This window comes from Varanus komodoensis, unplaced genomic scaffold, assembly GCF_004798865.1.
Source record: "Varanus komodoensis strain SLA01 unplaced genomic scaffold, ASM479886v1 scaffold1, whole genome shotgun sequence".
NCBI lineage: Eukaryota > Metazoa > Chordata > Lepidosauria > Squamata > Varanidae > Varanus > Varanus komodoensis.
This window is the reverse complement of record NW_025335268.1, coordinates 90,382,231-90,395,781: the sequence shown is the minus strand read 5'-3', so window position 1 is coordinate 90,395,781 and position 13,551 is coordinate 90,382,231. Positions and strand designations below refer to the sequence as shown.

At 38.9% G+C, this 13,551-nt stretch overlaps 1 protein-coding gene across 3 annotated transcripts; it reads left to right on the top strand.

The window, feature by feature from the left end:
• The first annotated feature begins 1,713 nt into the window (after positions 1-1,713).
• LOC123025623 (small ubiquitin-related modifier 3) lies at positions 1,714-12,070 on the top strand. 3 transcript variants are annotated; one of them, XR_006415143.1, is made up of 5 exons: positions 1,714-1,973; positions 7,186-7,314; positions 8,238-8,309; positions 8,725-8,829; positions 10,364-10,486. XR_006415143.1 is itself a non-coding variant. In XM_044434532.1 (4 exons), the coding sequence occupies exons 1-4, from the start codon at positions 1,953-1,955 to the stop codon at positions 10,424-10,426; spliced, it is 285 nt and encodes a 94-aa protein (XP_044290467.1). In that variant the 5' UTR covers positions 1,717-1,952; the 3' UTR covers positions 10,427-12,070. The 3 variants fall into 3 exon arrangements, 1 of the variants encoding a protein (XP_044290467.1); XR_006415144.1 differs by having other exon boundaries at positions 8,725-8,823; positions 10,364-10,478; XM_044434532.1 differs by lacking the exon at positions 8,725-8,829 and having other exon boundaries at positions 1,717-1,973; positions 10,364-12,070.
• Positions 12,071-13,551: the final 1,481 nt, after the last annotated feature.

Below are 13,551 nucleotides of genomic sequence, written 5' to 3'. Positions count from 1 at the left end.
AGTAATGCCTACTCACTAACATTTGGGTTTGAGGCAGTCAACCAAAAAAACCCTTCTCATAAGGCAAACATCATCAAAAATGGGTTTGTCACAAGTTTTATCTGAGATGTTACCTTTTCCAGGAAATGGATTCACTGGAGTGAGAGGGGGCTCGTCCTAGAGATAAGAATTATTCTTACCAGGCCAAATATCCTTGATTATTTTCTAAAAAGGATCCTGAAATAGACTAGTGCCAAGTCACCTTCTCTGAAGCTACAATTCTTACCTGGCCATAATTCCCATTGAACTCAATGGACTTTATTCCTAACATGCACTTACCAGCATGACAGTCCAGTAATATCATTGTTTGCATACTAGGTGTTTTTTTCCTTCCATTAAAAGCATCCACAAGGTCTTCCTGTAGTTTTCAATTTAACACAAAAGCAGGGGGTTGGACCTGATGGCCTTCATGGGCCCTTCCAACTCTACCATTCTGTTTCTGTGAAATGTGCGAATAATTGGAAATGCCTGTTTTTATTTGTATGATTTCTCTTAGTGACATGGTGAGTCACCAGGAGAAATCAGTAACCCAGAATCTATTCTGATTCTTTGTTGCTTTTGAGGTACAATTTTGACCTATAAAGCAAAGACCACAGTGACCTTACTTCATCAATTTATCTCTGGGCTCCTTTGCAAAGGGCACAATGTACTTGCCCTTAAAACTGTGCATAGAATTGTCACTACCTGTAACAGTGTTCCGTGCACTTCTGTGTTTAGTCATGCCGGCCACATGGCCACGGAGACTGTCTGAGGACAAACGCTGGCTCCCTTGGCTAGGAAATTGAGATGAGCACCACCCCCTAGAGTCAGGCATGACTGGACTTAACGTCAAGGGGAAACCTTTACCTTTACCTTTTTATCTGAATCAGGAAGTAATTTTTAAATTCAGCTCTAGTTATGCATTTGTAAGACATACTAATAAACTTTAGTACACAGCACTTTGTATTTCATATTACCAATATTTATTAAAGTAGAAACCAGGAGTGATGAAATATAGAAGCCTACCTTAACACAGCTTTTAATTTACAGATTGAATAACTAAGAGCAAATTCAAATTTAAGAAAATAACCAATGTCCATTTACAGAAAATGAGATGGAGGTGCAGGGACTTGTGCTTATACACCCACATTATTCTCACTTCTTAAAATGAAATACTTAAGCACTTCTTGTCTAAGTTCACTAATTCCCTCACTGACCAAGGTAAGACACCAAAAATACAAAAGGTCTCTTAGATATTTAAGGGACTTATGGAGGATGTACTTAGAGCTTTCATTTATTTTTTAAACTGGTTCTACACAGCCGTTCATAACGACATATCCTTGATATTTAAATAGCAAAATGCCTGCATGCAAATATGTATTTACATATGTAGAAGCAGCTCAGTCTCCTACACATGGTGGCAATAGCCATGCTGCATATAGTTCTCCTTTGGTCTTAGGACCTGCCCATCTTCTGTTGGTATCTTATTAAGATCCCTGAACCGGGCTGACTTCCTCCAGGTTGGGACATCGCTATAGCCCGACCTTACACTTCGGCTTTTAAGCATCTGTGGAAAATAAGGAGTTGGCTCCGCCCTTCCTCCCACGCTTGATCTGGCCACGCCCCCACATCGTACCTTCCCTACAGCCCCAGCGCTCCCACTTTTAACTGGCGATGACGCACCTTCGGCGCCATCGCCTCCTCCGCCCTAGTGACGCGCGCTCCCGACGAAGAGAGCATCGCTCGGGAGCGCGCATCGAGAACGTGCCCGCCTCACGTGATCCACCCAGGGCCAACCAAGACCCAGCGATTCTGGGGCGCGAAGCGCGTTCTCGCGGGCAGTTGCTGCGGGCGGGAGAGAAGAGCAGAGGAAGAAACGGGCTCTTAACGTGTGCGGACTCGCTCCCGGAGAGGTCTCTGCCTAACACGTCGCCATGTCCGAGGAGAAGCCTAAGGTACATGGGAGAGCTCCCGTTTTTCATCCTAGCCGCCTGTTCCCGTTCGTTCCTCGGGCGCCCGACTGGAGCCTAAGCCCACTAGGAGTTCGCGGTCGGGCGGGGGTGCGTCGCGTAGCGTCTGAGCCCTGCCGAGCTTGCAGTTGCATCCCATTTTCTAGCCCTTGTTGCTGCCGACAAGAGCTGGGTTTGGGCCCCCTGCAAGGGCAAGCCCGATCCCAGGCCTGCGAATCGGCGTTCCCCCGCCCCGGTTGTGAGCGAGAGCCGGATCCGCCTCACCCGGAAGGAGGGCGACTCGAGAGGGGGCGGCCCGTCCGCACTCTTCCTTCCCGGAGCTTCTGCAGGAATTGAGTCGGGCTCCTTGTCGGCGGTTAGGCCGCGTCGGCGCAACTTCCCAGCCAAGGCCGATCCTTTCTAGTCTGGGCCCCTCAGTAATGCGTCTCTTAACTGTGTGTTTCGCTTTTTATTATTTTGCGTGGTATTTTTAATGAAGTGCCTGTTTTGTGAATCTCCCAGAGAACATCTGTTATGGGGCGGCTCTAGGACTACAGTTATTTATTCATTTATTAATGAATTTTCCGCACCTCCCCACGCGCCGAGGCCCTTATTGTTAAGTGAAGTAGGCGACGCGCGACCACCACGCGGTTGCAGCCTGTTCAGGGAAGCAAAGCGCTGACCTCGACTTCCCTTTTCTTCCTTCCCGCTGCACCATGCGCAGTTGGAAATAGTTGCATCGGGTCAGGGCCCTGGTTTCAAAGAGATTCCCCCTCACGTTTGTGAGGATCACTCCCACGTGCTTCCTCAGTGAGGTAGCTAAGTAACCCTAGAACTGCACAGCTTTTGGAAAGTACATACACCTAATTTCGATGGAAGCTTTGAGCTCACATGCATAGGATCTGGCAGCAAACCTGAATAAAAGTATGCAGCCTAATTATGTTTGAGCAGAATTTCAACGCAGAGCTAGATGCCACTGAGTTCAGGAGTATACTATGATAGGGATTACATTGCAGTTTATTTTTTGTAGAACCATCACCTAAAATCGTCGAATATGCTGCCTTGTTAGATAGAGATACTGCAAAACACATTCCTATTAGTTTAAATCTACAAACTTTATCTAGAGTCAGTGGATATAAATATTGGGCATACAAAGAACTTAAATGAGGATTTTATAGATACATATGCTGTAAATAACCTTAAATGGTTTTTTTAAAAAAATCCCTATGAAAGTTTTTAAAGTAAGTGTACACTGTTCTAATGTCAAAATTAACTTTCTGTTAAATGGTTGACCACTGTTATCTAGTTTTGATTATAGTGGACTATAATGGATGACCAGGCTTGCCCAACACACATACGATGTATGTCAGTTGTTTGAGGGCTGTAAATGGGTACCCATGGGCAGTGGCAAGTGGGTGTGCAGGGTTGGTGGTCAGTGGCAAGTGGGCACTGAGCTGTGAACCACAAAATAAAAAGAGCCTCATGTGGCTCTGAAGCCTCGGTTTGGACACCTCTGGACTATAGTGTTAAATAGGTATTGTTCATTGGTACATCTAGGAAGATTGCAAATCACAGAGGGTGTTAATAGCTGTTTTCCCTCCTCCTGCAAGAATTGCATTCGGTAAAATTAAAATCCCAGAGAGGCATATTTTTGACAGAATGTATTAATTGGAAATCATGTTCCAGAATTGTTTCTGGAGAAGAGCTTTCTATTTGAGTTATGATCAGGCTCAGATTCATCTGTACATTTGAGGTTACTTCCTAGTAATAGCAGCTGTGGAAGTATAGCTCAAATACTAATAATATATTAAACTATCATTATTATATTACATTTATATCCTGCCTTTTTTCTCTTGTAAGAAACCCAAAACTACTATGAATGCATTAAAATTGTGATTTCTTTAAGGGGTTATTCTTTGTTTAAACTTACTGTGAGGGTTTTGTTTTTGTTTTGTTTTTGTTTTTGTTTTTTTTGTTTTTTGGTGTGGCCCCAACAAGTAGATTCAAAGTGGTATGAAATTAAAGATTTTTAAAATCAAAAGAAAGCAGAGTTAGCTGTAGTTATTGTACTTCCTTAACTGTAAAAATATAATATTGTAATAAAACATATTAAGTGTTTAATCAGCCTATTGGAATTTCATCAATTTTTTTCAACCTTTTTGGGAAAAAAATTCATGACCATCCCATCTCTTCTCTGAGATTTTTTGCTGCTGTTTTTCTGAGATCTGTGGAATAAAAAACTCATGTTTTTGTTAGTTTTTCTAAACCCAGGATCCTCTGTAGCAGAGGAAGGGCATTTTTGAATAGAAGATGATGGAGGAGCTGCCATATCATGGAAAGAGTCTGTCTCACAAATTTATATGCCAGCTTTTTCCCCTCAGGGAATGCAAGGCAAGTTACTTGGTTCTCCCCACAACAAACATGAGAGGTAGTTTAGGCCTGAGAGTCAGTGGCTGGACCATAGTGGACTTGATGGGTGAGTGGGGATTACAGCAAGGATTTCTTAAGTTCCAGTTCAATATTCTTTCCATTTCAGTGGGTCTCTTCGTGAAATTTAGAATAGATGGAGTACTGTTTCAAATGGAACATAGTTAAACCAAAAAATTTGCTTTCATGGGATCTAGTGATGACTGCCAACTTTAACAGCTTTAAAAGACATTTAAGACAAATGCACGAGGAATAAGGTGTTAGTGGGTACTAGTCATGATAGTTACATGTTCCTTCCAGGGTATGAGACAGCATACCTCTGAATACCAGTTGCTGAGGAACAGGAGCAGGGTTAATGTTCCTCAGCAACTGGTATTGCAGTCAAGGTTTTGTGGAATGCGTGTAGTCATCTGATTGGCTAAGGTGGGAACAAAATGTTAAAATAGATTGGTCTTTAGTCTGATTCAATACTGCTCTTCAAAAAGGTAAGGAGGCTGGAAACCAAGTCCAGTGAAGAATGGTGGAAGAATTAGATAGGTTTAGCTTGGTCAAGAGAAGATTAGGAGGAGACATAATAGCAATCTTGAAGTATTTGAAAGGCTGTCATGCAGAAAATACAGTGGTATTGTTTTCTGTTGCAGGACTAGAACGGGTGATCAGAAGTTTCAGGGAGGGAGAGTTATTAAATGTTATGAAGATTCCTCAACTTGTATACAGTGGTATAGACTACCTGAGGATTCAGTAGTTTCACTTTCACTTGAGGCTTTGAGCAGAAGCTGAATAGTTGTCACTATTCATGACAAATGACTGCACTGTTCATTTTATCCTGCACTGAATAGGAGGTTTGGTTATATGATTCTGAGGACATGTCCACCTTTATGATTCTGTGTTCTTATGTGAGAATAGTAGTACATTAGAGTTGTACAATAGTTACAGTGGAAGCTCCCAAATGCTAAACTTTGAAGGGGCAGGGTAGAGGTAATAGGAATATGTTTTAGGGCAACATTAGGTTGAAGTCAGATCTTATTGCTATCAGCGTGATTTAAGTCATGACTAATTTTATGTTAATAGAGTCTTAGGTGCAACCAATCTTTACTTCTCAGAAATAAAAGACATAAAGAGGTAGTAATAGCAAAATCCTGAAGACATATGGAGGGTGCCTTAAAGACTAACATTTATTACTGTCTAAATGAGCATCCATGTGGTGAAACACAAGAGAAAGGCTGTAATGGAAGAATTATTCATCTCTTTTGCTAATAGTCATTTTATACTGGGATACATTTGTAGTTTTTATCATTTCTTGTGAATAATTGATATCTTTTTCTTCAAGCCCAGAAAAGTTTTTAATTTCATGTAGATATACATTCCTTCCCCTTTCCTTCCCCCATCCCCCATGACTTCACAGTATGACAGAATAGTTGGGTCAGAAGGGGCCAGGAAGGCCATCGAGTCTGTCCTGCTAGTGCAGGATGCCAGTTACACCATCTAGATCAGATAATTGTCAAATTGCTTCTTGAAAGATTCTAGTGTGGAAGAGCACACAATCTCTCTTGGCAACTTGTTACACTGTTGTACTGCTCTCACAGTCAGGAAATTCTTCCTTGTATCTAGTGTCTTGTAACTTACTGCAGTTTATGCGGAAATACCTATGTAGATCCTTTAAAACAGGTGTTGAAGGTGGACAACCCACAACCAAGCCCTCTAAACATTCACATATGAGGGCGGGGATATAAATACATTTTAAAAATAAATCAGGTGACCTCTCCACACACACACACACACACACACACACAGCCCAGTGCAATTTGTGAATGAATTTCTTAATTACTTGTTTTTAAGATCAAGGAGTACCAGGACATTTTAGAATGGAGGGAAGTACAGGGCATAAAACAATTCCAGGGAAGTCAGGAAGAATAGAGATGAGGAATTTTCATACACACAGCTCTCTAGTTCTAACATATACTTCACCATTCATTTGTGGAGGCAGGAACTAGCACACACAAATATGGCTATTCCAGTCAGCGTGACTGTATTGTTCATACATTCTGACAGGGTATAATGCTGCTGTTTGATGAGGCTAGTATGTATTTTGTGCTATGTGAGTATTCCATTTTCTTTTTACTTTCTGGAAAGGCCCTTCTCAAGTTAGTTATTCTTCTGGTCTTGATGTGAAGTTACAAGAGTGCTGAAAGATTGTGTCTTTAGGTTCCTGTTGTGTTTGTTTTTCATAAGCCTAGGCTCTTGTTAGATGACCGCAAAAAAATAGCATCAACAAAAACTGCAGCTGAAGTAAATAGCTATGCTTGTTTGCCATTTTTAACAAAACTAGATAATGTACCTTTCATCAAACATGTCAGCTTTCCAACTGTCTTTCGGTTTGCAAAGTAACATCATAAATATAAAGTGTTAATGTTACATTAAGTTCTTTAGAAATTTGCCACCATATAGGAACACTGCACGTATGTAATCAAGCTGCGTCCTTTAACACTTCCTTTAACAGCTGGTTGCATGAATTTCAACACTAAATTGAAGGGGGGTAACTATTTGAAGGGGCTCTGTAGCATTTGCAGGTTATCTTATCATTTGGTCTGGGCTGTAATGTCTAGTGCTGATAATCCTTTGGTTTACCATTTCAACTAGGGCTCAGCAGTGGTATAATTTGCATGGTGTAAGGTGTGTTGTATGATTGTGCTTAACATATAAAAAAAACTTCCAAGCCCTTCAAAGTTTTCTGAGGTCTTTGAGTCTTGCCCAACAAATACTGATATGCATTTTATATTTTATTTGGCAGGAAGGAGTAAAAACAGAGAATGATCATATTAATTTAAAAGTAGCTGGTCAAGATGGATCTGTGGTTCAGTTTAAAATAAAACGGCACACGCCACTAAATAAACTAATGAAGGCTTATTGTGAGAGACAGGTAAATATTAACTGCATATTTTTCTGTGTTATTGTCCTCTGTTTATTGCTGAATAGATTAAAAATCCCCCAACTGCCAATGGTTTATTTTTTTCTGGGGAATTCTGGTATAGGAATGTTTACCCAGTCTTATGACATACCAGTGCATTGGTGATGAAAAAATTCATTGCACTATTATATATTCTCTATAAGCTTAGATGGGCTTTCTTTATTACTATTCTTTAAAAAAGTAACTGTAAATAATTTCAAATAAACGTGATTAATTCCTTAATATCTAATATAGATTATATAGCATTGACACAAGGAGCCAAGGAAATGTTGGCAATGACTGCCGTGTCACAATTTTTTTAACTTCTGTAGCAGCAGGAATCATAAAATAGTAAAGTTGGAAGAGGCCAAGAAGGCCATCAGGTCTAACCCTCTGCTCAGTACAAATGTGGGAAAGCACTCTTTAACAAGGTTCATGTGATATGGATAATCCTGACTGTGTGTTAAGTTGGAAGCCCCAAGGAAAAAGGAAGAGAATAAAGAAAGTTGTCAGTTCTACTAGCATATTGATAACTATGTGTATATAATTAATATTTATGGCTTTCTGTATGGAGATACTTCTATGCTGTGCAAAGAAAATCTATTTTTCAAATTATTTTGTAAACCTAGTGACCCTTCTTAGATTGATAGATTAGATAAGTATAGAGTGTTTCTCAGCTGAACTTGGCTTATAAAATACATGCATTTCATCAGCCAGGGATTAATTTAAACCTTTAGAATATTGACATCTATATTCAATATATTTGACATACACTAAGATATCAATATCTTTGATACAAACTAGGATGTTCTGTTATGTGGATTCAGTTTTATATAACTTCAGTTTTATTTATAACTTCAGTTTTATTTATAACTTCATATATTTCCATCTTTCAGGGTTTGTCAATGAGACAGATTAGATTCAGATTTGATGGACAACCAATTAATGAAACAGATACACCTGCACAGGTAAGAAATAAGTTGTGATGTTATGTTTGTGAAGTTCAACTGGTAACTCAGGGATTGGCAACTTGTTTGCTCCCTGAGGAGTGCAATTAGAGATGACTAGTGGATAGGGGGCCATACTTAGGAGCATGCATGCACAGATCTGCATGCACAAATGCACATGCAAACACCTCCATGCATGCATATGCTTTGACATGTCCTCTACTTTCCTAGTGCGCACATTCATACATGCATATCTAGTCTCACTCCTGGAGGAAGGCAACCACCTGCTGCAGGTCTTATCTGGCTCCTGGAGGGTTAAATACCCTCAGCATATCAGAATGGGGAGGTTTACATGTCCCTTCTTTGCATACTGAGATCCTCCCCTCTTGATTCTGCAGGGAAAGAAATCACTGTTGTTTGCCCTCTTTACCTGTAGAATCCAGGAAAATAAGACACATGAGGAGGCATCCCCACACATCCTCTTTCCTGCAACACTGGGCTCCCATGCATCCATTGAGTCTTCCTAGAGGTAGAGGTACAGGTATGGGGGTATTGATGGGTAAGACATCCATGGTGGGTTATGGATTTCCCATCCCAGTTGTAGGTACTGCCCATATCTTGGGGATTATGCTAATATTTAGAACTGATTTTTTTAATTCCTAAAGCATAGCTTTCCTATGGTGGTACTGAATAATTAATAATGGGTGTCTTTTCACCTAAGGGGCCAGGTTATAAAGGTGGGAAAAGAGAAGAGTGAGGAGGAATGAATTACAGAGAATAGCCTCATCGACTTTATACTCAGGCAAATGCCAGCAGTGACAAAGTAGTGACTATGCCAGTTTTTCCTTCTGTAGTATTGTGGGAACTCTGGAATCAAAGAAAGGATGGTAGTAACAGTGTCTGTTAGATTTATCACTCTTGGCTATTAATGATGACTAATGAAAGTTTTTACAAGAATTAAATAATAAGATGTAGTGAACAGATAACACCTTTACAGAAGTCAGTCCTAGATGTAGCATGTTACCATACTAATTAATTGGTGGAATTTGTACAAAGTATACTTACAAATTAAATTTTTGTCTTCTGCAAACTTTATGCCCTACATCAAATGAATGAATGGTTCTGCATGACTATACTCCTAGCATCAATGAAAGCATGCTAGAAAAGCTCACCACTAAGCAAGAGTGTCCATAAGAACTTTTAGGAACAGTATGGAGTTACTTCCATAAGCATAGTTACTATGTTTATTTGGGAGTAAGTTCCACTGAATCATATGAGAGTAAATATACATAAGTATGGTTATAAGTATTTGATTAGAGGGAATGCAATTAAATAGATCTTTGAGAAAGGATCCAAGACATTTCCTGAAAAGAAAGATGGAGGTAGGGCTGTGAGGTCTGTCAGATTATGCATATATCTGAGCATGAACTACTGAAAGAATCCAGTTTTTCCATAGATTGTGCTGCAGAATGGCTAAAATAACAGGAAATCTAAACATTTCTTATTGCTATGTTTTAAATGCTTTTTAAAACTTGGGGTATGAAAATGGTTGAGTGTGCTTCTGGATGACATTCCAGCAGCAATTCTTTGAAGGACTTGGATGACAAAAATGAAGGATGGTTTCTCCGTCCTGCAATAACCCAGAGTTGTATACAAAATACTAGCAGTCCCTTGCTGTTGTCTCATACAAAAGACAGATGGAAAAGGAGAGACACCACCCAGCTTCTATCCCTAAGTTCTTCTTGTAAATGTTTTTAAAGTCTACATTTACAGCTTACCTAATGTGTTCACCAAGATACACTTTAAGATGCTAATGTGGGAAAATAAGCACAAATAATGGTATTTTTGAAGCAAGCTTGAAAGGTTGGGAGAATAAATAAGAGACCAGATAGCCTTTATGCTTGCCCCACTGAGAATGGCTGGATTTGTTAGGTTTAGCTGAGCAGGCCTTGCTGGTATGTGAGGCAAGGTTATAATGCAGCAGCTGGAGCCTCAGATTATTAATTTATTGATTTGCACAAGAATATTGCTTTAATGGTTTTTTTAAATAAGTCTTGTCACTTTTGTCTTCACAGTTGGAAATGGAAGATGAAGATACTATTGATGTGTTTCAACAGCAGACGGGTGGAATGTGCTAAATATCCTGTCCTTTTGGGAAGAGGAATGTAAAATGTCACCTCACTTTATCATCTGTCCTTGGATTTGCTATTAAATAGTAAACAAATGAACATGCCAATCATACAGGAATCTTCTCATGTTCTGAGGACATTTATCCAAATTCTTTTCCTGTCCCTGATATACTGCGTGTGCAAGTCGAAGCTTATCTGTGGAAAATAAATGCATCATAAGAATGGGCCCACCCAAAATTAAATTCTCAAATAAGTAAAATACTGGCCGTTGTCTGCTGTCATCTTGTTCCCATAAATTTGTGGCCTAAATACCAACCTACTGTAAAACAAGGATACTTTGTCCTGGCTTTTGTTGTTTTTGTTTTACTGCTTAATTATAGTAATGTAAATATTGAAATATTTTTTCCTTGCAATAGTAAGTTTTTCTCTGAATAGCTGGCTTGGGAAAGAAAAAAAAGATTTTTACCATTAAACACAGTTACTACTTTAAAACTGTTAACGGGATATCAGAAAGGGCAGTACTTACAGATACAAAGCTGAGTATAGTGGCAATTTAAGGTAATGCAAATGTACATGTGCTTTTTCATAATAAAATAGCATAGACTCAAACAATTTTTTAAAGTAATGGAATGTCTTTTGAATTTGTCAGCAGCTGTAGCATTTGCATATGTTAACTTTCACAGCTTCTATTTAACTATCACATGTCCAGGGTTGAGCACAGTTGAAAAAATTTAAAGAATGGACCAGAAGCCTCCAGGAAACTGCTGTGCGTCTCTTGCTAATTTTATTGTGCAGGAGAAGTTTTTAGCAGATTGTTCCCAATGAAATAGTTCCCAAGGAGTCATTGCTTCATTTCCATTGATTTATTAGGCAGTAAGACTTGTGTACCTTCTGTCAATTTGAAAGCGTAACTTGTTAGTTGTATTTCTTTATCTTATACTTTCAAATGTAAGGCTGGGATTTAAAGGGCTGTGTACTTTTTCTGTATGTGCATGTGGTTTCTGCTTCCTGTTTCTGCTGCAGGTCCTCATGCCTCCCTTGGGAGACCCTGAGCAGTGTGGAGTGCAGTGCTGAAGAAAGTGAATTCAATACCATATTCTCTGTGTGCTGAGTTCTGCACATGCATGGAGCTCTTTAGATCCCAGTCATCTATTCATAGTTATTTTAATATATTCAGTCAAGTAAATTGGGTCTTATATTTAACATCATAAATGTCAGTATATTTATGGTCGTGTTAAATGTGCAGGTATACCACTGAAACATCAAGAATACAAAAGCTCTGAATGACAACCTGACATTCATAAAGAGACTTGCTGTGCTACTTCCCCAAATGTTGAGTTTTAAATGATTTTTGTAGTGACATCAGCTTGTGATGTTTCTTAGATATGTCCAGATAAAAATGTAAGGTCATTCTGTTGACTTTTGAGTAGGGTATTCATTGCTGCTTGAGAAGGTCACTTTCTGCCTTTTATATCTACTGTCTATATTAGATCATCTTGCAAGAAATCCTGCTGAAAAAGGCTTTTCTTTTTCATTTGATTGTATATGGGCTAAGGAGGGATACTCTTTTAAATCTGTCATTGTTTATTCACCAATTTATACAATATTTGTTTCCTTTACTACTGTATACAGTAAATATAGTTTGGTACTCTGTCTCTTGACTTCTGCTTAATTGCTGCTGCATTTCATATGACTGTATTCTAAACTATATCACTGAAATGCTGACAACTTAATCATATGTACATCTTTATTAAAATACTTTTATTGGGAGTGAACCTACTGCTCAGGGTATAACAATCTCTTAGGGATATGAGCATCAGTGTTTTTCATAAACAGCACTGAAGGTTTGTTCAGCTTTTAATTGAATAGCATCTTAATTTGCTAGATAGTTATTCATTTGTCCAAAATACCTTGGATCAAAAGTACTTAATATTTTATTTAAAAATGTGAGAATGTGACAGAGTAGTAAGGCCTTCTGTGGCATAAGTACTTTTGGAACACTTAAATTCAGTGGTTAAAAGAAATCAAGGACCCAACGCTGCAGAGTCGTGGGAAATGGCAACCCCCAAACTCATAACACCATACAGAATAATACTTTGTCTTCCAGTGTTTCCACTGTACATAGTGCATTCACAGATTATATTATCAAGTTTTGTGCAAACAATCTCCAGATGAGACTGTAGGACTCAGGCTATCATGTAGAAAACTACTTCACATTCTGGATCTTGTGATATCCCAAAACATGCCTCTGCTTTGGTGTGGTTTTTCAGACTGAGATTTTGCTTTTGTAGTGTTAAAGGTTTAGGTGCAGTTGTGCTTTCTTGCACTGTTAGGATGTTCTATTTTGATACTAAGTTGGCTATAGTGTTTCCTAGAAATTCAATTGGCTGTTAACAATCTCAAGTCCTGCAGTACCGAAAGCTCACAAACCTGTTTGATAACGGGTATTATTCAGTCAATCATAAGCTTGTTGAGACTTAGAAATGCAGCAACTCTCTAATAAAGATGTAGTCTGAGATCAGAGAAAACAGCATGACTAAATCTTGAAACAAAGCCCATTTTAAATTTTTGCTTCCGTATCATGTTACACATAAACATCTTTTGACCTTTTTCTGATCCCAGTTTGGTAGTTTCCAGTGTAGACCTAGGAAAGTATAAAACTCCAGTGAAATAAAAATGAGTTTGCTCCCTTGTCAGATGTCCTTTAGATGCACACTTGAAGACTTGCAGAAGATGTAATGGATTATTGTAATGGGTTTAACTGGATTTTACTAACAAGAACAGGGACAAGTAATTTTTAAGAACGCTATTCCAGGCTCAACGTTTAGCAATACAGTGTGTTACAATTACATTGTTAAAATCCCTACCAAAGGAATGAATGGGCTAGGTATGTCCTGTGTATCATTGCTTTGTGATCTCATTTTTACCATTGTTATCACCATGGAATTCTAAGTGCTCTAAACTGGTTTCATATTTTGTATGTTCATTACATATCTCCATGGGATCAGAATACAGGGAAGAATAGCTTGTTAGAGGGGTGACAGGCTTGCTTTAACAGGATAGCTAAGATGTTGGGTAAAAAAAAAAATTCTGAAATCAGAACGAGAAGTAAAATGGAAAAGGAATGGTAAAGG